General features: G+C 39.4%; 2 protein-coding genes across 2 annotated transcripts; both read right to left on the bottom strand.

The window, feature by feature from the left end:
- Window positions 1–41: 41 nt before the first annotated feature.
- On the bottom strand, window positions 42–999 carry LOC103520393 (cysteine protease ATG4B-like). Its single transcript, XM_026831440.1, has 2 exons — window positions 740–999; window positions 42–193 (listed from the first exon to the last, which is right to left on the bottom strand). Exons 1-2 carry the CDS (start codon window positions 997–999, stop codon window positions 79–81), a joined length of 375 nt encoding a protein of 124 aa, XP_026687241.1. The 3' UTR covers window positions 42–78.
- A 741-nt stretch (window positions 1,000–1,740) lies between these two features.
- Window positions 1,741–20,400, bottom strand: LOC103520384. The gene is made up of 4 exons (XM_008485476.3): window positions 20,397–20,400; window positions 19,888–20,067; window positions 8,217–8,363; window positions 1,741–2,652 (listed from the first exon to the last, which is right to left on the bottom strand). The coding sequence occupies exons 1-4, from the start codon at window positions 20,398–20,400 to the stop codon at window positions 2,417–2,419; spliced, it is 567 nt and encodes a 188-aa protein (XP_008483698.1). The 3' UTR covers window positions 1,741–2,416.
- Between the last annotated feature and the right edge of the window lie 1,571 nt (window positions 20,401–21,971).

Below are 21,971 nucleotides of genomic sequence, written 5' to 3'. Positions count from 1 at the left end.
GTGCCTTTTCTGATTTTGTTTTTGTTCTGGTGGAGGAAGATTTTGTTTAGCCGAAATTATGTTTGGCCATTCAACTAATCAGATGTACCTTTTGTTAGTGGTGCACAATTTCTTGACTTGATTCACGACTAGCGTATTGTCCAGAGCTACATGAAACACTATTGAACTCCAATCATCATACTTTGCCAACTTTCTGTGGAACAAAACAACAAACTTATTAACAAGGTTTAACATAGACATAGACCATTAACATCAAAATATCAAATCATGAATAACAAGGTTACTTAAATATAGACCAACAATATCACATCAAATCATGAATTCTTTGTGGTAAAGCAGAGCTTTTTCACAATTTTTTGTGGATATCACAGTATTATTAAGTGCCTTCTTTGCAGTCAATTTCGATATTTCCATAATCTTTTTACACAGGCAATGGTGTCACTGGTGGCTACTCGATTAAAGTAGCTACCTAATTGTCCTCACGAGGCTGAGTGCACCCCGAACTTTGAACTTGGAGCCGAAAAAACTTCGATCCCGCCGAGTTTTTTTTTTTCCAGTTCAGACCTTTTTCAAACTTAAGTTTAACTTGAAATGAAAATCTTGCCAAATTTCATGAAATCTAGCCAGTTATCTCAAGAAATGACATGAAATTGGCAACAATGTTCGTCTTAAGTTAAACTTAAGTTTATCTTTAGATTTCATACATACGGGGGTTAGACATCATTTCAGACCAGCTTACCTAAGTACTTGAGCGACAGTGTTGGGTCCAAACCATTCCCCAACAGCTTTCCCCTCAGAGGCTCCAGTCAGTGCTATTTGGTGTATTGAGTACGGTGCAGTTCTTCTGTCTTCGAACATTTTCAATATTTTCAGATATGCCTCTTCTTTGGAATTCACATTCCATTGCCAATCCCGACCTGAAAAAGAGGAAGGTTCAAATGTCACCCCTTTCCAGTCTATGAGGAAGTCTTGGTCCCTGTTCAATGAATGACTCCACATTTAATGAGAACTACCTACACCAGTGGCCTGCTGTGACCTATAAGATTACTTTTCCATACTTTGGTGATATGAGGCACATATCATTTTCATAGGTTTGGTTTTTGCAGTCGACTACATGCTACTACTGAAAGTCTTGCGTTTACTCTGGCAGTGTGAGACGGGATTTACCCTTTATTCGGCTATAAGCAACACCTTCCTTTTCATATTAACTTCACAGTACGTGATTGTCTAGCCTAAATGGTCACTCAATCACTCATTTGGATACCAACCTTGCTCAACATTCATCTGTCATCACTAGCTTCAAGAAAATAATCATTGAAAAACAAACGGAATTAGATTGACACTTAAGCACAAGTGCAGATTTATAATTTTTTATTACTGAAAAAAATTTCGTACAACTATAAATTTCCAAACTTAAACGCTACAAATTTAAGTTCTTAACGCGAAAGTACTGCTGAAACAAACTTATACTAAAGAATTGAGATTCATTTGATTTCTAATTTGTAGGTAAAAAATAAATAGGTAACAAAAAGTAGTGCACAACAGCTGGTGTGTAAAATAAATAATTCAGAAAAAAAAGATAAAGAAAAAACTAAGAAAAATTGGCTTTGAAAATTCATGGTTTTAGCCATATTTGTATTGCTATTTTTAAGTGGGTAGGTAATTAGTGATTATTATTATCTATTATTTGTTGTTGTTGTTGTTGTTTTTTTCGATTTAAATGGGTAATAACATTTTTCCTCGGTATGCTTTAACTTTTTTGAAATTATCTTTCATATCAAGTCGAATGAACATCGATTTTTAGCCCGTCCTTCCTTTATTTTAACAAACTTCTCCAATAAATTCGTCTATGAATTTAATAATCACCTAAAACAATTCAATCTTCAAATCTATTTAAAAAGGATACAGAAAGAATAGCATTTAAAATAACAGTGGGTACGCCTTTTTGTCCCAAATGAAAGTGGATCTGTTTTTTGCTCTGAGTAGGGTATATTCATATATTGGTAAAAGATGGGACCCCTGCACAAGTTTCTGATTTCACCCACACAAATGAACAGGATGTTGTCATAACGTTGTCTAGAAGTAGGATAGGATCAGGATTGGTGAAACTTCTATCCCGATTCTACCCCACTTCTAGACGGCTCCAACACCCTGCTGATTCTTCGCCCACAAGGGGACTTTGTCCAGAATTGAACTTTGTCCACAAAGGGGACTTTGTCCACAAAGGGGCTTTGTCCACAAGGGGGATTTTGTCCACAAAGGGAACTTTGTCCACAAAGGGAACTTTGTCCACAAGGGGACTTTGTCCACAAAGGGGACTTTGTCCACAAAGGAGACTTTGTCCTCAAGGGGAACTTTGTCCACAAGGGGACTTCGTCCACAAGGGGGACATTGTCCACAAAGGTGAACAAACATCTTAAAGTCTAATACCAGGGTTGGTACTGGCCACATAGGTGAGCAGCTCCTCGCTATCCTCACAGACGAACGGCTTCTCGTGATAGCACGCTACGTCATGCCAAGCTATGCCATCCTTATAGACGTTGTTCAGGACACTGACACACGACTCGTTGGTGCCGTTGATATCGAACTCGGCGTTGTCGGGTTGCGGGACCTTCTTGTGTCCGGACTGACTCCAGGCGTTGTAACCCCAGCCTGTGGACAAGAAAGGTGGGGTTAGCTGGATGGCGAACGAAGGGAGCTCGAAGTTAGTTTTTGCGTTACCCCGTTACCATATGGTCACTAGGGGCTCGCCTGGTAAACAGGAGGGCGTGGGTTCGATCCCAGCCGAGGTATGGAATTTTATCCTCAATTATTTGAGAATTTAACCACATAATAATGGAGCTCTAAGAGTTAGGTGGTAGAGAACGCCTAAGGCGTTAACCTCGCCTAGGAGTTGCCTTCCACTCAAGAGTCTATTATTATTATTATCGCACTACAGCTCGGTAGGTCAAATTTGCGTCAGACAAAATCGCAACGGATGGGATTCGAACACTCCACCTCTCTACGAGCTATGTATGTCTCTTGCCTTTGTGCCTTTTCTGCAAATACCTTACCCCTAGCTAATATTCGAATTTGAACAGTGTAGAACGCGTTTCGTTCTTTTTTGATCTCATCAGCCAGACATTGAGCTCAGGTGCTGGCTAAAGGTCGGATATCGAACTCGGCGTTGTCGGGTTGCGGGACCTTCTTGTGTCCGGACTGACTCCAGGCGTTGTAACCCCAGCCTGTGGACAAGAAAGAAGGGGTTAGTGCAGGTGTTGCCGAGTATTGAAGGAGGAAGAGGAGTATCTGACATGGTCATTGGTCAAAGCGGACACGGAAAGTAAGTAAGTAGGTGTTGTAGTCTGATATTGCTCTTAGAGCTCAGAGCCATGTCCTATTCCTATTTCAGCCAACTGCTTTTACCCAACACAACTGTGAAAGCCAAATAATTTCATTTGGAAAATTTCTTCGAAAGCACAACCATAAAATTCAGACCGTCGAATCAAAATTTAACATAGGAGAAATTTTAATCTTTTTTCAAATTCGAATCAACACTGAAGAAGTAATTGTGTCCGTTGAAGAAGAACTCTTTGGGTCCTGGAAAAAGAGAAAGACATTTTGGATCAGTTAAAGAGGCTGGAAACGGCTGGTTTTCTCGTATCCTGTCTTAATTTTAAATTTCTCTTCGATTTCGAAATGATAAAGGTAGAAACACGCTATTATTACGACACGAGAGCTCATGTGACGTGAAAGTAGTTCGTGTTTCGAATCAAAATGGATCTATTCGGAAACTTTTCTGTGGAAGGCGCCTGCAACACGAGCATGTTGGAAAGTCTGACCAAGTATACGATCCAATATTTCGGAGGTCATATCCACCTAGTACCCCTGAACAAGGTGTACGATATGGTAAAGATCTTGTCATCCACGTACAACATGCAGACACCTCGCTATGAGTTCACGTTCCCTCAATCTCTGGGCGTGATAGGTGGCAAGCCCAACCATGCACTGTATTTTATAGGATATGTAGGTGAGTGTTGTTGGTATAATGTCCAAGATAGAATAGATAAATCTTGATTATCTTGCTTGAATAAGACTAAAATGTCCCTTTACTTCATCAGTCTAAACATTATTCCTGAATATCCTACATATGTAAGTTTGATGTTTAATTTATTTAATATTCCTGATGCACTGTATTTTATAGGATATGTAGGTGAGTGTTGTTGGTATAATGTCCAAGGTAGAATAGATAAATCTTGATTATCTTACTTGAATAAGAATTTACTTCATCAGTCTAAACATTATTCCTGAATATCCTACTTATGTATTCCTGTATTAGGCTCAAAATTTGATGTTTAATTTAATCAATATTCCTGTAATAACTAGTATATAATTTTTATTCCTGGATTCTATTTTTCGTCTCAGGTAACGATGTAATATTCCTGGATCCTCACACGAATCAAAACATTGGCTGCGTGTATGACAAGGAGCAGGACAGTGAGAAGAAGCTGGACTCTACCTATCATTGTCCTCAAGCCAGCAGACTTCATATTCTTCACATGGATCCGTCCATAGCTGTGGTAAGTCAACGTTCTTATAGCGACTACAAGAACGTCTAAAAGAACATTTAAAATTTTCTGATGTTGGCGGAAGAAAGAAAAAGTTCAATTTTTACATTTTATTTTTTTACAAGTGTGCTTCAACAAAAAGTCTCATTTTTAGCAGCTATTCACAGAGGTGATTTTTTCTAGCCATGTTTAGGCCCCATTAAGAGCTAGACTTGAAATCTGGTATGTAGCTGTCAAATGTGACAAGGATGCGACACGAAACTTTTGGTTAAGACCGGTGCAACGCTTGGCGTCAAACCTCTTAAAAAAAAGTTTATTAACCATCGGCGCCGCGCCGGCGTAGCGATGGCGCGTTGAATGCGCTAATTTCCAATGGGTCACTTACTAGCGGGATTCCGGAGCGAAGCGACGGAATTCAGCTAGTAATAATAATAATAGCCTAGGTACCTACGCAGTACATAACTAGGTAGGTACTACATATTAACATATGTTACCAAAGAAGCTAATTATGCTATCATCAGATTTGTTTGGTGTACGAGCTGAAAGTTGATGCCAAGAACCCGCTGAGAGTTAATTTGTGTGGTGTGATGTGAGAGTTATTCGAATCAAAATGGATCTATTCGGAAACTTTTCTGTGGAAGGCGCCTGCAACACGAGCATGTTGGAAAGTCTGACCAAGTATACGATTCAATATTTCGGAGGTCATATCCACCTGGTACCCCTGAACAAGGTGTACGATATGGTAAAGATCTTGTCATCCACGTACAACATGCAGACACCTCGCTATGAAGAATTCCTCAAAGTTCTCTCATGAACAAGGTGTACGATATGGTAAAGATCTTGTCATCCACGTACAACATGCAGACACCTCGCTATGAACCGTGAGTTGAGTTTTTGCGGCCCGCCAACTCTCTACCTTGGTCTCTTGCGGCCCTCGGGTGCCCTAAGGTTGGACAACCCTGGGTTAATGCGAACGAAGTTTGGGAGTTCGAAGTTAAACTTGGAGATTTAAATTTCGCTTCATCCATTGACTACGTAGAGTAGGTACTTAGTTTGTTAAATAATAAACGCAGCACACACTTAAAGCGGTCTTTGTTACAAAACTGTCATACTTCTGAGGCGGGATAAAAGCATTGTCCCTTGAAAGGGTTAAGCCTCGAAAAGTTGGTCTGATTTTGACGAAGGGTTGTTGATTTTGTATGAACGCCTGAAAATTTTTAAGGTATGCAATGTGCAACACATGTTTGTTCACGAAGTGTATTGGAAAATTAATAATCTTGATACCTAGGTAGGTATTGATGATGACATGATGAAAGCTTCATTGTAGGTAGGTACCTACGTAGATAAATAAGGCTTGTTCGTTTTGTAGTGAAATTTACAAAAGTTCCTCGTAGGATGTAGATGATTTTTCAGCTTCGTTGGCCCTTTGAATTCAATACAGAGACCCCCCCCCCCCCCCCTCCTCTTCTTCTCTCTCTGCAGTAGGTCTGTACAATGACCTGTATATTACATAGTTAACAGTTACCATGATAGCATCACAGTAGGTATAGTCAACTAATCAGCACATTTGGCAGAGGAGAGAGAGTATGGCACCAAGTTACATCAGATTATGATGTATCTGAGATGATCTAGGACTTCAGAAGTCTAGAACCTAAGTTTCTTTTCTTGGAACGCGAGAAGATCATTTTTGTCTTATCTTGTTTGTAGAACGTTTTTAGTTAAATATAGGCAGATTCTGATTCTAACTTAGACGTAGATAGGTATACACATATTTTCGAGGCTTTTAATTGGTGCAAAGGTTGCCACGATTTTTAAATTTTACCCTAAACTGACTTTTTTTTCAATGTCACTGAGAGCGGATGAACACCCATCTAGATATGTACGAACCACGCGCAAAGTTTCTTAACCTTAAGTGACTCATTGGAAATTGGCGCATTCAACGCGCCATCGCTACGCCGGCGTGGCGCCGATGGTTAATAAACTTTTCATTAATAAATTATTATTTAGCATTCAGCCAATTTAAGTAGTCGACCATATCTCATCCAGGTCTAGGTACGCCAGCCTAGTTAGATTGGTTGGTAGCGCGTCTGCCTTGCAAGCGCTAGGCCGCGGGTTCGATTCCCGCCCAGGGCGGATTTTATCCTGATGGGATAATGTTCGATTTCGGAACGGTTGACTTTTTCCTATCCTGTCTTCCTTCTCTCATCGATTTCGAGACGATAAGACCTTAGCAGTTACAGTTCCCTCTGTCAAACCTCTTAAAAAAATAATATTAATAATAGCCTAGGTACTTACGCAGTACATAACTAGGTAGGTACCACATATTAACATATGTTACCAAAGAAGCTAATTATGTTATCATCAGATTTGTTTGGTGTACGAGCTGAAAGTTGATGCCAAGAACCCGCTGAGAGTTAATTTGTGCGGTGTGAAGTGAGAGTTATTCTATCTCTTGATTTTGATTATAAAAGGTCCCTTGTTTGATTATCTAGGCGCACGGCAGTGCGCCAGGCCAAGTTCCGGCCTCAGCACGCCAGTGTGTAGATTACACAAAATATTTCGACACATTTTTACCCCTATCATAACTCTGTTAATTTTCCACGCATTGTCATGAAATTTGGACCATATGTTAAGTTATACATGCTCATTATGCCTTCGAAATTCCGAAGTTCTAGCTTTAACGGAAGGGGTAGAAAGAACGGCTTGAAAATCGCTTATTTTACGACTGATTCACTAATCAAAATTATGAGGCACTTCCCGATGTCGTAGAAACTTGAAATTTGGCAGGATGGTATTGCCAAGTTGAAATTGAGAGAAGGTTGAAGAAATTGAGTTCCAGCGGACACGAAAAACTGGGACACGAAAAACTGGGAATGCAGACTTGGCCTTAATTTCCTGATCTCATCACTTTTATAGGCCGACATTTTTGGATAGGGACTTGGCCTTTTTTTTCACATTTGTGTTTTTGTGGGGGTAGTCATCTTCTGATAACTCGTAAGTCGTAATCTCGTAATGACTGTTTGATGAAGATACCCAGGTCTATGGCGCAAGAAACTGGTAGCAAAATGTCAGTAGTTGTCCGTCAGGATATTTTCCTAGTCGCAAGAATGCAAGAAATTCACTATTATCACGTCACGTGAGCTCATGGGAAAACAGAAAGATGTAGTTCAAAGTTTTCTCATAATATTGTAGGTAATTTCGTTTGGTAGCCACACTGCCCTCACGGATCAGGATTGGTGAAACTTCTATCCCGATTCTACCCCACTTCTAGACGGCTCCAACACCCTGCTGATTCTTCGCCCACAAGGGGACCTTTGTCCACAATTGAACTTTGTCCACAAAGGGGACTTTGTCCACAAGGGGACTTTGTCCACACGGGGACCTTGTCCACAAGGGGACCTTGTCCACAAGGGGACCTTGTCCACAAGGGGACCTTGTCCACAAGGGGACCTTGTCCACAAGGGGACTTTGTCCACAAGGGGGACTTTGTCCAAAAGGGGGACTTTGTCCACAAATGGGACTTTGTCCACACGGGAACTTTGTCCTCAAGGGGACTTTGTCCACAAAGGGAACTTTGTCCACAAGGGGACTTCGTCCACAAGGGGGAGGCGTAAGCCCTTGATTCGAATGATTGGGCAATTATTGGACATACCGGAGAGAGGTTCTTACCTTGTGGTATTTGGGTGGTTGGGGCCATCTTGACTCTGGTGGCGGACCAGAACCATCCGAAGATGTTCTTGGGTTCCAAATCTCTTCGGTTCTCACAGCCCTTGAAGTCACACAGACGTCCGCTGGTCCAAATGTATGGAATGTCGTCTGAAATGAAGACAAATATTTTTAGGACAAAGAAACAAATGAAACCTAAATCTAATCGAACCTAAATGGTGGATAGTTTGTGTATTTTGTGTTGAAGCTGGAGAGCCTCTTTTTTTTGTTTTAGTGGTTTACCGCCGTTTATAGGTATTTTGAAGTAATCTAGTAATGAAGCAACTGCTAATTCTGTCACGAAATTTGCGGCATTATTAAGTATTGCTACGTGTTTTTTTTTTTTTTTTTTTTTTTTTCTTATTTTTTTTTTTTTTTTTTTTTTTTTACGTATTAAATTTTTTTGCGCTGGTAATGCCGTCACTGGTCGCTACTCATTCTCATGTAGCTACTCAATTGTCCTCACAAGACCGAGTGGATCACGCAATCCAAGCACCCAGCCGAGAAACACGCGATTCTACCGAGAATTGAACCCGGGACCTCTGGCGTGCAAGTCTAATCGTATTGAACTACCGCGGCTGCTCCTTATCTAAAATACAAATAAAACCCATAACGCACCCGCGACTCCTAAGACCCAATAGCCCGTGTCTCTGGCTTGATAAAGTGACTATAATTTATAGAATGTCGCAATCGATCACTCTACGGTACCAAGAAAGAACTTTGTTTTTTTGTTCTCGAGGCAATCAGCTGTTACGGATATACGGTTCTATAGGGTGTCCATAAGATCGAACTCTTAATGGGTGTCTCATAATAATATTCATAATAATAGGTAGGACGGTGAATAGGTGTATAACGGATTATAATAAACGAACACGGGTCTTCTGCGTACAGGGCGAGTGTAGTGACCATTACGGCAAGGTAGCGCCTGCCTCGGTGGCTTTACGCATGGCACCCTATAGACCAGTTAACAAACACCTCCTAGGTACCATTAAAGCACACCCAGATCCGCTTTTAATATAATGTTAATGAGGTTTGAACAATTACTTTGAACTTTCGTTATGTGTCAACGCTTCCTTTGTGTCATCATCACCAAAATCGGACGTAAACGGAAGTGTGTGTATGTTTTTACATGGGTTTACTCATTTATTATTTTAATTAGTGGCCATCACCAGGTGTTCTAGACAGTTTGGCATTCTTATTCTGGGGTCCATCGAGCCTCGTAAGGACATTGAGGAAGCTGGCTGCCAGTGGAAAAGGTGAGGTGCCAAAAAACCTGCTGTGCTGTGACCCTGTATGCAAAAGTCGGCAGGTACCGACATAATTATGTACCTATGTCATATGTTATTGTTTTTCTGATATTTAAGTTTTGTCCTCAAAAGGAAACGTTCATAATCAATAATGTCCTTCCCAGAGAATTGACTTACGTACCGACCTAGGTACCTAAAGGTACTTTTATTGTTGGCCAACGTTTTATTTAGCCTTGAGTGCTTTTTGTAGATAGTAGGTAGATTATCACAATATGGAAACAAAGAGGACCTTTTGAACTAAAGCTACGTCTGTTATATTACTAGCTACTTATGAATTCTAAGAGATAAGTTCGGTACTCGTGCTCAGAATCAGTGGACTGTCACATCTCTAGGCAATATCTATCTAGCTATCTACCGATAGATTATGTCTAGACTAGAAGATCTTAGATTTAGATCTTTGAATAGAACAGACTTTGGCAAAATGGGTAAAAATTCGTAATGGACCATCAATGTAAGCCTCACTCAGACTCTTTTGCCCAAGCTGAGACGAAGCGAAGGTACGTATGTAGGTGATTTCGTTCAGGAAAACCACACTACACTGCAAAGCCACTGCCAGAGGCTGACAGTTTGGTTATATGTTTTATAAAAATATATAATTATTTCTTCTTCACGTGACGTGACGTGATGGTAGTGTGTTTCTACCCTAACAGTCCAGAATCCACTGAACCACTTGGTAGTACTTACGTTCGCTACATTTCTTTGGTATTGGGAGCGACAGGAAGCGGCCGGGCCTTTCTTTGGGAGCCGAATTGGCGGGCCGAGCCTCATTGATGGCGGCTTCGGATATCACAGAGAACAGGGACACAATGAGACAGGACACGGATAACGAACTTGTGATCTGAAACACAAAATGAAACAGTGATGGGGTTAGTTTTGGTTCCTTTTGAAAATGACAATTTGGTAGTAAGGCGATCCTTTAATTAATTCCTTAATAGGTACCTATCTACAAGAACTTATCTATGTGTTTCTGTACTACCTATATCTACCTATTGTAGTATGATTTTTGTTCAAACGTAATTGCTACCTGCAATGAACAAGACTTGCTACTAGCAAATGATGAGCGATCCAAGTTGCAGAGTATTGAAGGAGGAAGAGGAGTATCTGACATGGTCATTGGTCAAAGCGGACACGGAAAGTAAGTAAGTAGGTGTTGTAGTATGATATTGCTCTTAGGTGGATTTCACATCTAGACTGCAACTTGTAGTATACGGCAGTTTTCATGTTGATGCCTTCATAGTGCAGCCCTCAACATGAGAATTGCCGTATACTACAAGTTGCAGTCTAGATGTGAAATAGCCCTTAGAGCTCAGAGCCATGTCTTATTCCTATTTCAGCCAACTTTTTCTACCCAACACAACTGTGAAAGCCAAATAATTTCATTTGGAAATTTTTATTGGCGGGCCTTACTGCTGTTACCTAATAACCATGAAAGGCCATTAGGTACGGATTTTTTTTTTTTTTTTTACCTACGTACCTACCTACCAACAAAGAAGGGAAACTCGTAACTTTTTTTCAATATTTTGGGATTTTATTACCTATATTACGAAGGATTTTTTTCTTTTTTTTTTCAATCTTGGTAGGTAGATACCATCTAGAATTTTGTTAAGGTCGATCAATCGTTTTATGTGTTTCCCATGGACAAACCATCATTAACCTCTGTTTTGGGAATCCCGGGCTAGATCTGATTCAATGGAACTTCAAATATCTAGGTACTCTGATAAAAGTCCCAGTGTGATTAATTAGATAATTGGCCTGAGGATGTGATATGTAATGTAGATTTAAGATCGCTACATAATAAATAGGTTTGTTTATGGGTTAGGCATTGTAGGGGCACCGCACAACTTTGAACGGTCATTTAGGGCACCGCGGCCCAAAAAGTTTGAGAACCCCTGATTTATAGAATGTCGCAATCGATCACTCTGCGGTACAAAGAAAGAACTTTGTTTTTTGTTCTCGAGGCAATCAGCTGTTACGGATATACGGTTCTATAAGGTGTCCAAAAGATCGAACTCTTAATGGGTGTCTCATAATAATATTCATAATAATAGGGAAGGACGGTGAATAGGTTTATAATGGATTATAATAATCGAACACGGGTCTCCTGCGTACAGGGCGAGTGACCATTACGGCAAGGTAGGCAACAATTGAATTTAACTACGCCTACCTCGGTGGCGTAGTGGTCAAGACGCTCGCCTGCTAAACAGGAGGGCGTGGGTTCGATCCCAGCCGAGGTATGGAATTTTATCCTCAATCATTTGAGAATTTGGCCACATAATAATGGAGCTCTAAGGGTTAGGTGGTAGAGAACGCCTCGTCTAGTGGTTGCCTTCCACTCAAGAGTCTATTATTATTATTATCGCACTACAGCTCGGTAGGTCAAATTTGCGTCAGAAAAAATCGCAACGGATGGGATTCGAACACTCCACCTCTCTACGAGCTATGGCCCTTGCCTTTGTACAAATACCTTACCCCTAGCTAATCTTCGAATTTGAACAGTGTAGAACGCGTTTCGTTCTTTTTGGATCTCATCAGCCAGACATTGAGCTCAGGTGCTGACTAAAGGTCGGGACATCACCGCACCACGACGGTGCTGACGCGTGCGGTGATGTACGTCCCGAACTCCCGAATTTTTTTCCCTTTATGCCCTTTAACACTACGAACAGTAGATTGTTCGCGCCAGAACTCCCGACTTTAAGAATTAAAGTTAAACTTCCTTGATGAAAAATTTGTGAGAAGTTGCACACCACGACCACAGCACCCCCTAGCTCCTCTTTACGCATAGCACCCTATAGACCAGTTAACAAACACCTAGGTACCATTAAAGCACACCTAGATCTATGGACAGTCCGGCCTAGGAACTATTAAGCAAGAACTTCTCAGGTATCATAACTCTCCAATCGCAATTAAGAGCCTGTCTACCGCACTTATCACTTAAAATCAAATTAATCTTTATCATTAGGCTTTGAAATTTGACTTACGTACCGACCTAGGTACCTAAAGGTACTTTTATTGTTGGCCAACGTTTTATTTAGCCTTGAGTGCTTTTTGTAGATAGTAGATTATCACAATATGGAAACAAAGAGGACCTTTTGAACTTATGATATCAAAGTAGATACCCTATTACACAATAAATCTTTATAGTAGCTAATATCTATGTTCTATGAATCTATGATAAGTATTATAGAGATATCAATGGGTACTTAATTCTTTTAACAATAGCTTAGGTATTTAACTGTTCTTCATATCCTCAAGTATTGCACCAAATATCAGTCCCTTAGGTGTCCTGACGATCTCCATGCTTGCCTTTCGAATGATATCACCTCTGTTTCTTATGTTTGTAAACAGAGCAAATATTAAACTTTAAATAATAATCATAGTGTATATAACATGTTATTGTTGGCACACTTTAATAAATATAAATGAAAAAATAACAATAGCTTATTAAAGGAAAGTAGGTGTAGGTGGGTGCGACGTTCATAGGTAGTTAACCTGAGAAGATGTAATAGTACCTAGAGGTATTGGATGTTTATTCGGAGGCAAAATATTCATTAGATTAGTATAAACCTATCCATCTAGAAATACTTATAGAATAGAATAAAATAGAATATACCTTGTTTATCCTGCTGGGATAGGACTGAAAAGTCCCTTTTCCCCCGCAGTCTAACCAAGGTCTTATATATTTGATACATTATGGGGGGTACATTTTACAAAATAAACACCCTGATTAATTAAAAAAAAAAACTTATGGTATTTATATATACTTATTTATGTAGCTATAGGTTTGACTGGTTTGACATTTATACAAGACAGTCTGAAGAGTTGATTGCTGTCAGCTTGAACTTGGGAAAGCATCGAATGTGATTCCCAGACCATTAACGACCTAGCTACCTACTCTACCTTCATTTTCTTGGTCAAACGGTGAGTAAAACTTCACAAGATGTAGGTAAACTTATAGGCTTATGATACAAGACAGTCTGAAGAGTTGATTGCTGTCAGCTTAAACTTGGGAAAGCATCGAATGTGATTCCCAGACCATTAACCAACTAGCTACCTACTCTACCTTCATTTTCTTAGGTGAGTAAAACTTCAAAAGATGTAGGTAAACTTACAGGCTTATAAGTAAAGATACCCAAGAACCAAAGCACTATAACCCAAGAATTAAAATCTTGAAGTCTACGTTATGGCGTAATGTCATAAAAGATGCAACTCTAAGCAGTAAGATGTTCATGTTTGCAGGTATAAGATATAAGTACCTACCAATGTATATATTATCAAGTCGGTCTGTTTGTTCATTATACGCATTGCATGTGTATCATTGCGTGTCTTGCTGAGAATTCTTAAGGTTGTATCCTTAAGTTGTAAGTCCAAAGAGTATTAGTGGTAAGTTAGTAAGCTATAATACTTAACTCTTGTAAGGACGAATAGTAAACGAGTATGGTGAGTAACTCGATTGGATGTAGGATGTAGGTAACGAATGTGCGAAAACTACCTACCAAACTATTGGTGGATGTGGCAAAATTTCCTAATTATCTATTGGTGGATGTGCCAAAATTTCCTAATTATTGGTGGAAGTGCCGAAATTTCCTAGTTATTGGTGGATGTGTCAAAATTTCCTAATTATTGGTGGATGTGTCAAAATTTCCTAATTATTGGTGGATGTGCTAAAATTTCCTAATTATTGGTGGAAGTGCCGAAATTTCCTAGTCATTGGTGGATGTGTCGAAATTTCCTAATTATTGGTGGAAGTGCCGAAATTTCCTATTTATTGGTGGAAGTGTCGAAATTTCCTAATTATTGGTGGAAGTGCCGAAATTTCCTATTTATTGGTGGAAGTGCCGAAATTTCCTATTTATTGGTGGAAGTGCCGAAATTTCCTAATTATTGGTGGAAGTGCCGAAATTTCCTATTTATTGGTGGAAGTGTCGAAATTTCCTAATTATTGGTGGAAGTGCCGAAATTTCCTATTTATTGGTGGAAGTGTCGAAATTTCCTAATTATTGGTGGAAGTGCCGAAATTTCCTATCACCTTAAGGCAATAAAAATCATCTCTGCTTCAGAGGCGGATTCCTGGAAGAGGTACTAGGTATTCCTGGAATAGATGCTAGGTATTCTTGGAAGAGGTACTAGGTATTCCTGGAAGAGGTACTAGGTATTCCTGGAAGAGGTACTAGGTATTCCTGGAAGAGGTGCTAGGTATTCCTGGAAGAGGTACTAGGTATTCCTGGAATAGATGCTTGGTATTCCTGGAATAGATGCTAGGTATTCCTGTGAATCTTGTGGGGAAAAGAGATTCCTCGGAGGTTGGGAAGTATTCCTGTAGGAACAAACAGATTCCTGGGAGGACTGAGAGGTAGGTATTCCTGGCGAAGAAGAGTTTGAGGGGTGGAAGAACTCTATTATTGGGTTATTTACCTGATTTATGTTGTTGGAATACAATATCATAGTGTCGAGCTTAGATATATGTATGTAGAGTTCAATATTAGAGTTTCGGAACCCAGTCACTCGATTGATGGGCTTCCGGTACCCTAGTTTTTTCCTCAGTGCCAGTGGAGAGATTCCTGTGAGGTAGGTAAAATAGGTTTCCTTCTAAATTAGGTACAAAACGTCTGATTTCATGAGTGATAAAAAAGCCTCCATAAATACTAGGTAGGTTGAAATGACAAACGTATACTTCTTCACTATTTTTAAAATATTCTGGGTTTTTGAAGGCATCTTCACCGGCGAAACTAATCCGTAAAATGAAATAAAAACCCAGAATATTTTAAAAATAGTGAAGAAGTATACGTTTGTCATTTCAACCTACCTAGTCAAGATGGACCTCCACAAAGTTACAGAATCTTCAATCTATCAGCCTCCATAAATAGCGTGTCTCGTGTGAATTTTCCTCTTGGTGTAAGTATTTTCAAATTGGATACCTAGGTATTCGTCGAAATCAACCCGAACGCCAAATTAAAATTTTATATGAAGTAAAGTCCTCCCGCGAATTTTTCCGCCCCAACCAAGTTCTGTGTGTTTCTACGCTACGCCACTAGACGGAAGATTACTACCTGAGACTTCTGTAAAGAAGTTAATAAGAAGTTCACAAGAAGTTATCAGGGATCTTTAGAATCCTATAAACTGTATGGTAACGACGTTAATTGTTATTACCCATTCTTCTTATCTGACGAGATTCCGAGGAAATAATTCCAAGAAGATTCTTGGATCCTTCTTTGTATTCTATTGCTGATTAAATGGTTAATTTTATTGTTACGTGATTGGAAAAGTATCTTCAAGAAGTAGATACCGGCGCGAGCGACCTTATCATAAAAGTGTTAAAGCGCCTCATTCGAAAAAAAAGAAGTAGCTACCGGCGCGAACGACCTTATCATAAAAGTGTTAAAGCGCCTCATTCGAAAAAAAAGAAGTTGCTACCGGCGCGAACGACCTTATCACAAAAGTGTTAAAGCGCCTCATTCGAAAAAAAAAGAAGTAGCTACCGGCGCGAACGACCTTATCATAAAAGTGTTAAAGCGCCTAATTCGAAAAAAAAAAAAAGAAGTAGCTAATACCTAATAGCTAGATTAGCTAGTTTACTACTTTAAGTTTTATGGGCTTTTTGGGAATTGAATCCGGGACTTTGGAATGCATTCCCGTGGTCTCTCAGGCGGTCTGAGCGGTGAATGGCCTGAACAGACAGTTTAGCATCAGCAATGCGATGCTCTCCATTCTGTTTTTAGCCTTAGAAAACAAAGTCAACACGAAATAGAAAGTTGGTACCTCCTGTTATCCACCTTATCTAATCCCATTATCACCGTAACAATGTGAGGCCGGTTCAATATTTGGTTATGGCTTAGTAACAATACCAACATTACAAAGTTTGTATTATGTGTCGCCCCATGTGTAGAAGCCTAACATAATAGCATATAATACTAGTAACATATAATATTTCACGGCACGATACGAGTGTTTATCTTATTATGTAAGATCTCTTGTGTCAACAAATTTCTACCAGAACTGCATAACAGGTGTGAAAAAACTCACGGCACGATACGAGTGTTTATCTTATTATGTAAGATCTCTTTTGTCAACAAATTTCTACCAGAACTGCATAACAGGTGTGAAAAAACGGTTTCGTTTTATGTTTACGTAGCTTTCTGGCTGAAAAATACATTCCTGATGCCTATTAGCTGTATGTACATATCTAATTAGTTGCAATTTGCATTATTTGTGTTAGTTGTTGTAGGTACCAAAGCTCCTAGGGACCGATACGTAGCTTTCTGGCTGAAAAATACATTCCTGATGCCTATTAGCTGTATGTACATATCTAATTAGTTGCAATTTGCATTATTTGTGTCAGTTGTTGTAGGTACCAAAGCTCCCAGGACCGTCTTAGGCACTATAACTACCTCTATGAATAGTTAAGAAGTTAAGACTACACAGGCGGTTTCGGTGCGTATAAACAGTTCCACTTGGTTTAGTAAATTGGTAAAACATATTGGCGAAAATAATTAGTGGAGCACTAAAAATTACCTACCTAGCTACCTACCTATATGTATTGTATTTTTCATTGCATTGTTTGATAATCGAAGAAGCGGAAGCGTTTTAGGCCAAGCCGAGAATCAAACAACAGAACCAGAAACATTCGAAGATGGTGCAGAATTGCAGATCTGCAACAAGTGTTTCAAGTGTTGCAAGATCTTCAATCTGGTAAGGACATTACTGACGCGAATCCGCGAAGAGCTACCAAGTATCATTTTCCTTCCTGCTATACCATAAAAATACAATCCTGCTCATAGAGGTACTTATAATAAGTATAAGTTGTATAATGAAATAATGATTTAATTACCGATTTACTTGAAAAACGTTTAGTCCATGTCAAGAGATGCCTCTACCTAGGAGATCTTCTTGAAAGGAAGGACAAGGTCTCGACACTGAATATATGTACTGAGAAACTTGTTGAAATAATTTACAGAAACTGAAACATCTAATATCCATGTAGCTCTGTGTTTGTATTTTGTTATTTTGTATAATGATTAACACTTGAAAAACGTTTAGTCCATGTCAAGAGATGCCTCTACCTAGGAGATCTTCTTGAAAGGAAGGACAAGGTCTCGACACTGAATATACGGAGAAACTTGTTGAAATAATTTACAGAAACTGAAACATCTAATATCCATGTAGCTCTGTGTTTGTATTTTGTTATTTTGTATAATGATTGAACAAGATTTGAGTTCAGACAATAATAACACGGTTCGTGTGTGTTTTTCATTAAAACTTGTATTTTGTTGTTGTTTTTGGTCTTCTTCTTCTTCTTCTTCTTGGTGTTGGTGCATCCATTTCTCTAATCCTTGGTCCATGTAAACCTAGGCTTAGATGACTACCTAATTTATTAAAGCGGACGGAGTACACAACTACACACCCAACTATTATTAGATTTGTCAAGTAATCTTTGACATGTGGACCCTTCTTTTAGGGCAAAGATAACAGAAAAGCCCTCAGACATTTAAACTCGCTTGGATACCTTCCATTCAAGATTCCTGTATTAAGGCAATATAAATTAAATTGTCTTAATAATAGTCTCTCAAATGGAATTATCTTCTACTAGGCGAGGTAAACACCTAAGGGCGTTCTCTACCTCCCAACCCTTAGAGCTTCATTATTGTCCGGCCAAATTCCCACAGAAATCAGTTTAAAGTTCCCTTCCTCGGTTGGGATTGATACCGCGTTCTTCTGTTTACCAAGCAAGCACTTTTACCACTACCACACGGAGGATCTTATGTCTTACAACATTGTCTACAGTTCTTGGTAGATTATAGCTTGTTTAAATACTGCCAGCATAGGACTGAACAGTCCCTTTAGAATCTTTAGATTGTACGTGTAAATTCTGTGTTTTTCATCAGCATCCTCTGATTCCAATGGTTCTCCACTTTGTCCTTTGTATCCTCATCTCCTTCTGTAACATTGTCTACAGTTCTTGGTAGATCGTCTTAAATATTCTGTGTTTTTCATCCATGCATCCAATGTTGTTCGTCCTTTATATCCACGGTCCTCATCAGAAAGGTAATTCAAGATCCTCTGACTATCACCGGGTTGACAAATTGCTAGTTTTCATGTCTTGAGTGTCACACGTGATTCGGATAACTTTGACCCTTGGATCGTTAATCCTCTGGTTTAACGTTAAGCCTTGGCCTGGAATGTACATCTTCTTTGAAATTAATCACCCTGGCAAACCGAAACGTCATGGGTTTGGTAGATCACACATTGTTGGTGCATTAGGCCCGGTCATTGGCGCGTTTCTTTTTTTTTATTATTTTTTTTAATTTTTCTTCTTCTTCTTCTTCTTCTTCTTCTTCTTCTTCTTCTTCTTCTTTCAAGAGGTTTGATAGAGGGAACTATAACTGCTAAGGTCGTATCGTCCCAAAATCGAAGAGAGAAGAAGGATAGAATAGGAGAAAGCCAGCCGTTCCGAGAACGAACCTTAACTGTTTATGATAAAATCCAGGGTCCATCGAGCCTCGTAAGGACATTGAGGAAGCTGGCTGCCAGTGGAAAAGGTGAGGTGCCAAAAAACCTGCTGTGCTGTGACCCTGTATGCAAAAGTCGGAAGGTACCGACATAATTATGTACCTATGTCATATGTTATTGTTTTTCTGATATTTAAGTTTTGTCCTCAAAAGGAAACGTTCATAATCAATAATGTCCTTCCCAGAGAATTGACTTACGTGCTGGTCCAAATGTATGGAATGTCGTCTGAAATGAAGACAAATATTTTTAGGACAAAGAAACAAATGAAACCTAAAAATCTAATCGAATCTAAATGGTGGATAGTTTGTGTATTTTGTGTTGAAGCTGGAGAGCCTCTTTTTTGTTTTAGTGGTTTACCGCCGTTTATAGGTATTTTGAAGTAGGCGGGAATCGACCTAGCGCTTATAAGGCAGTAAGATTCAAAACTTACTCTGCTGAATCAGCTTGAAGATGAGATTGTTCTCCTCTTGGGTTTCTATGGAAACGAGATCCATGCAGTACTCCCGGCATGCGTTTCTGGCATCCAGCCAGTCGTATTTGGCTGTCCTGAAAGCTGGCAGGTGACCACTGAAGAAGTAATTGTGTCCGTTGAAGAAGAACTCTTTGGGTCCTGGAAAAAGAGAAAGACATTTTGGATCAGTTAAAGAGGCTGGGAACGGCTGGTTTTCTCGTAGCCTGTCTTAATTTTAAATTTCTCTTCGATTTCGAAATGATAAAGGTAGAAACACTCTATTATTACGACACGAGAGCTCATGTGACGTGAAAGTAGTTCGTGCGGCGGGAATCGACCTAGCGCTTATAAGGCAGTAAGATTCAAAACTTACTCTGCTGAATCAGCTTGAAGATGAGATTGTTCTCCTCTTGAGTTTCTATGGAAACGAGATCCATGCAGTACTCCCGGCATGCGTTTCTGGCATCCAGCCAGTCGTATTTGGCTGTTCTGAAAGCTGGCAGGTGACCACTGAAGAAGTAATTGTGTCCGTTGAAGAAGAACTCTTTGGGTCCTGGAAAAAGAAGGAATTCTTGGATGAGTTAAAGGCTGGAAACCACTGGTTTTCTCCTATTCTCTTTTGATTTTATTTTTCACCTCGATTTCGGTACGAAAAGACCTCCATTAAATTATTAGAGTTCCTTCTATCAAACCTCTCAAGGGGGAAATAAAGGCTATACCACACTGTGCAGGGACTGAATTCTGATTGGCTGATTTATAATTCAAAGGCCGAATTCAAAGAGTAGAATCCTTTAATCAGATTGAGGAATCCGTTTAAGATTACCCTTATGCTTAATGTTTTTCTTTTCTGCTTAGTGCTAGTCCAATTTAATGTGCGTCTACCCATTGTCCCAAGTCCGGTTCCTAGACAATTGAGACCGGATGGTACACCCAAACGGACATGGTAAGTTCTAAATCAGAATGGAAGAATCGATAATACTCAAGTACTGAGAGAACCACTTATTGAGTTATTTGAATTCTCCATCAGTGCTCATCATGAGCAACTTTCAACTCTTTCAACATCGCGTGATCCTGAATTCTCCCAATGTCAAGGCTACTATAGGAGAAAGCCAGCCGTTCCGAGAACAAACATTATCCCATCAGGATAAAATCCGCCCCGGGCGGGAATCGAACCCGCGGCCTAACGTGTCCAAATTAAAGTACGTCTATCCCTGGTTCGGATCTTGGACAGATGAGACCGAAGGTTCCCCCCCAATGAATGGATATGCTAAGTTGTACGGACATGGTAAGTTCTAAATCAGAATAATATCAGAATGGAATCAGAATGGAATAATAGATAATATCAGAATGGAATAATCGATAATACTCAAGTACTGAGAGAACCACTTATTGAGTTATTTGAATTCTCCGTCAGTGCTCATCATGAGCAACTTTCAACTCTTTCAACATCGCGTGATCCTGAATCTTCCCAATGTCAAGGCTATGAACGCCCATGACGTGACGGTTTATTAATGATGATGGCCTCATCGATTGACTATCGATAACATCAATTCTTCTTCCTGGAACTACCCAGTTGGACAGGTCTCTTGAGGAAAAGTCGTGACGCCTCAGGCTCTTGAATACCTTTGATTTGCTAACATAGTTATTAGGTAGATGGTTATTACTGTTATTAGTTATTTGTACCATGACGTGACGGTTTATTAATGATGATGGCCTCATCGATTGACTATCGATAACATCAATTCTTCTTCCTGGAACTACCCAGTTGGATAGGTCTCTTACAGGTCTCTTGAGGAAAAGTCGTGACGCCTTAGGCTCTTGAATACCTTTGATTTCCCAACATAGTTATTAGGTAGATGGTTATTACTGTTATTAGTTTTTTGTGTTAATTGCTCAATACCTTTAGCGTGTACAAATCAATTGTTTCGTCATCTCTATTTGTTCCCAACATGGCTTTTATTGTTTCATCATCTCGATTGTTTCTAACCATAAGTCTCGCTATTATGAATATTAATAGGTAATAGCTATATTATTAACAATTATTGTAACTTGTTCATTGGTACCCTCATACTTTCCTATTTCCTATAGGTATAGCGCTATCGCGCTCCTTAATCCCATTAACTAAAATAAAATTAGCGAAAACCTATCGAGTAAGGCACATGCTGACTACTGAAGATTGGTTCTGAATGTTCTGATTTTTTTTTTAGGTGGATGCATCCATGTACCTGCTTTTACCATACACTTGATTTGGCCTTGGGAGTTAATTGAAATTCATTTGTTGAACTTTAAAACATTTATTACACGAATAAAATTCACAGACGTTTTGAAGTATAGGTACTATTTTACTAAGCAGAGTTGTTTGGTAGGTAATAATAATAAGCTAATAAGTCATTAGGTATAGGTGCCTTAATGATCTTAGTGTCGATCGACGATCGAGGTGAATCTATGTTGTCAATT

This window comes from Diaphorina citri, unplaced genomic scaffold (assembly GCF_000475195.1).
Source record: "Diaphorina citri unplaced genomic scaffold, Diaci psyllid genome assembly version 1.1 scaffold69, whole genome shotgun sequence".
Taxonomy (NCBI): Eukaryota; Metazoa; Arthropoda; class Insecta; order Hemiptera; family Psyllidae; genus Diaphorina; species Diaphorina citri.
Note: the sequence above shows the minus strand (reverse complement) of the source record. Positions and strands in the feature narration are given on the sequence as shown.

What these genes read in the sequence shown, in the direction of transcription:
- LOC103520393 (XM_026831440.1), bottom strand. Translation starts at nt 999, where the DNA reads ATGTGGAGTCATTCATTGAACAGGGACCAAGACTTCCTCATAGACTGG. An exon ending in ACTGTCGCTCAAGTACTTAG is followed by an intron (nt 194 to 739) that starts GTAAGCTGGTCT and finishes TTTGTTCCACAG; the next exon opens with AAAGTTGGCAAAGTATGATG.
- LOC103520384 (XM_008485476.3), bottom strand. An exon ending in CTTCAAGCTGATTCAGCAGA is followed by an intron (nt 8,364 to 19,887) that starts GTAAGTTTTGAA and finishes TCTTCATTTCAG; the next exon opens with ACGACATTCCATACATTTGG. An exon ending in AACCACCCAAATACCACAAG is followed by an intron (nt 2,653 to 8,216) that starts GTAAGAACCTCT and finishes TCTTGTCCACAG; the next exon opens with GCTGGGGTTACAACGCCTGG.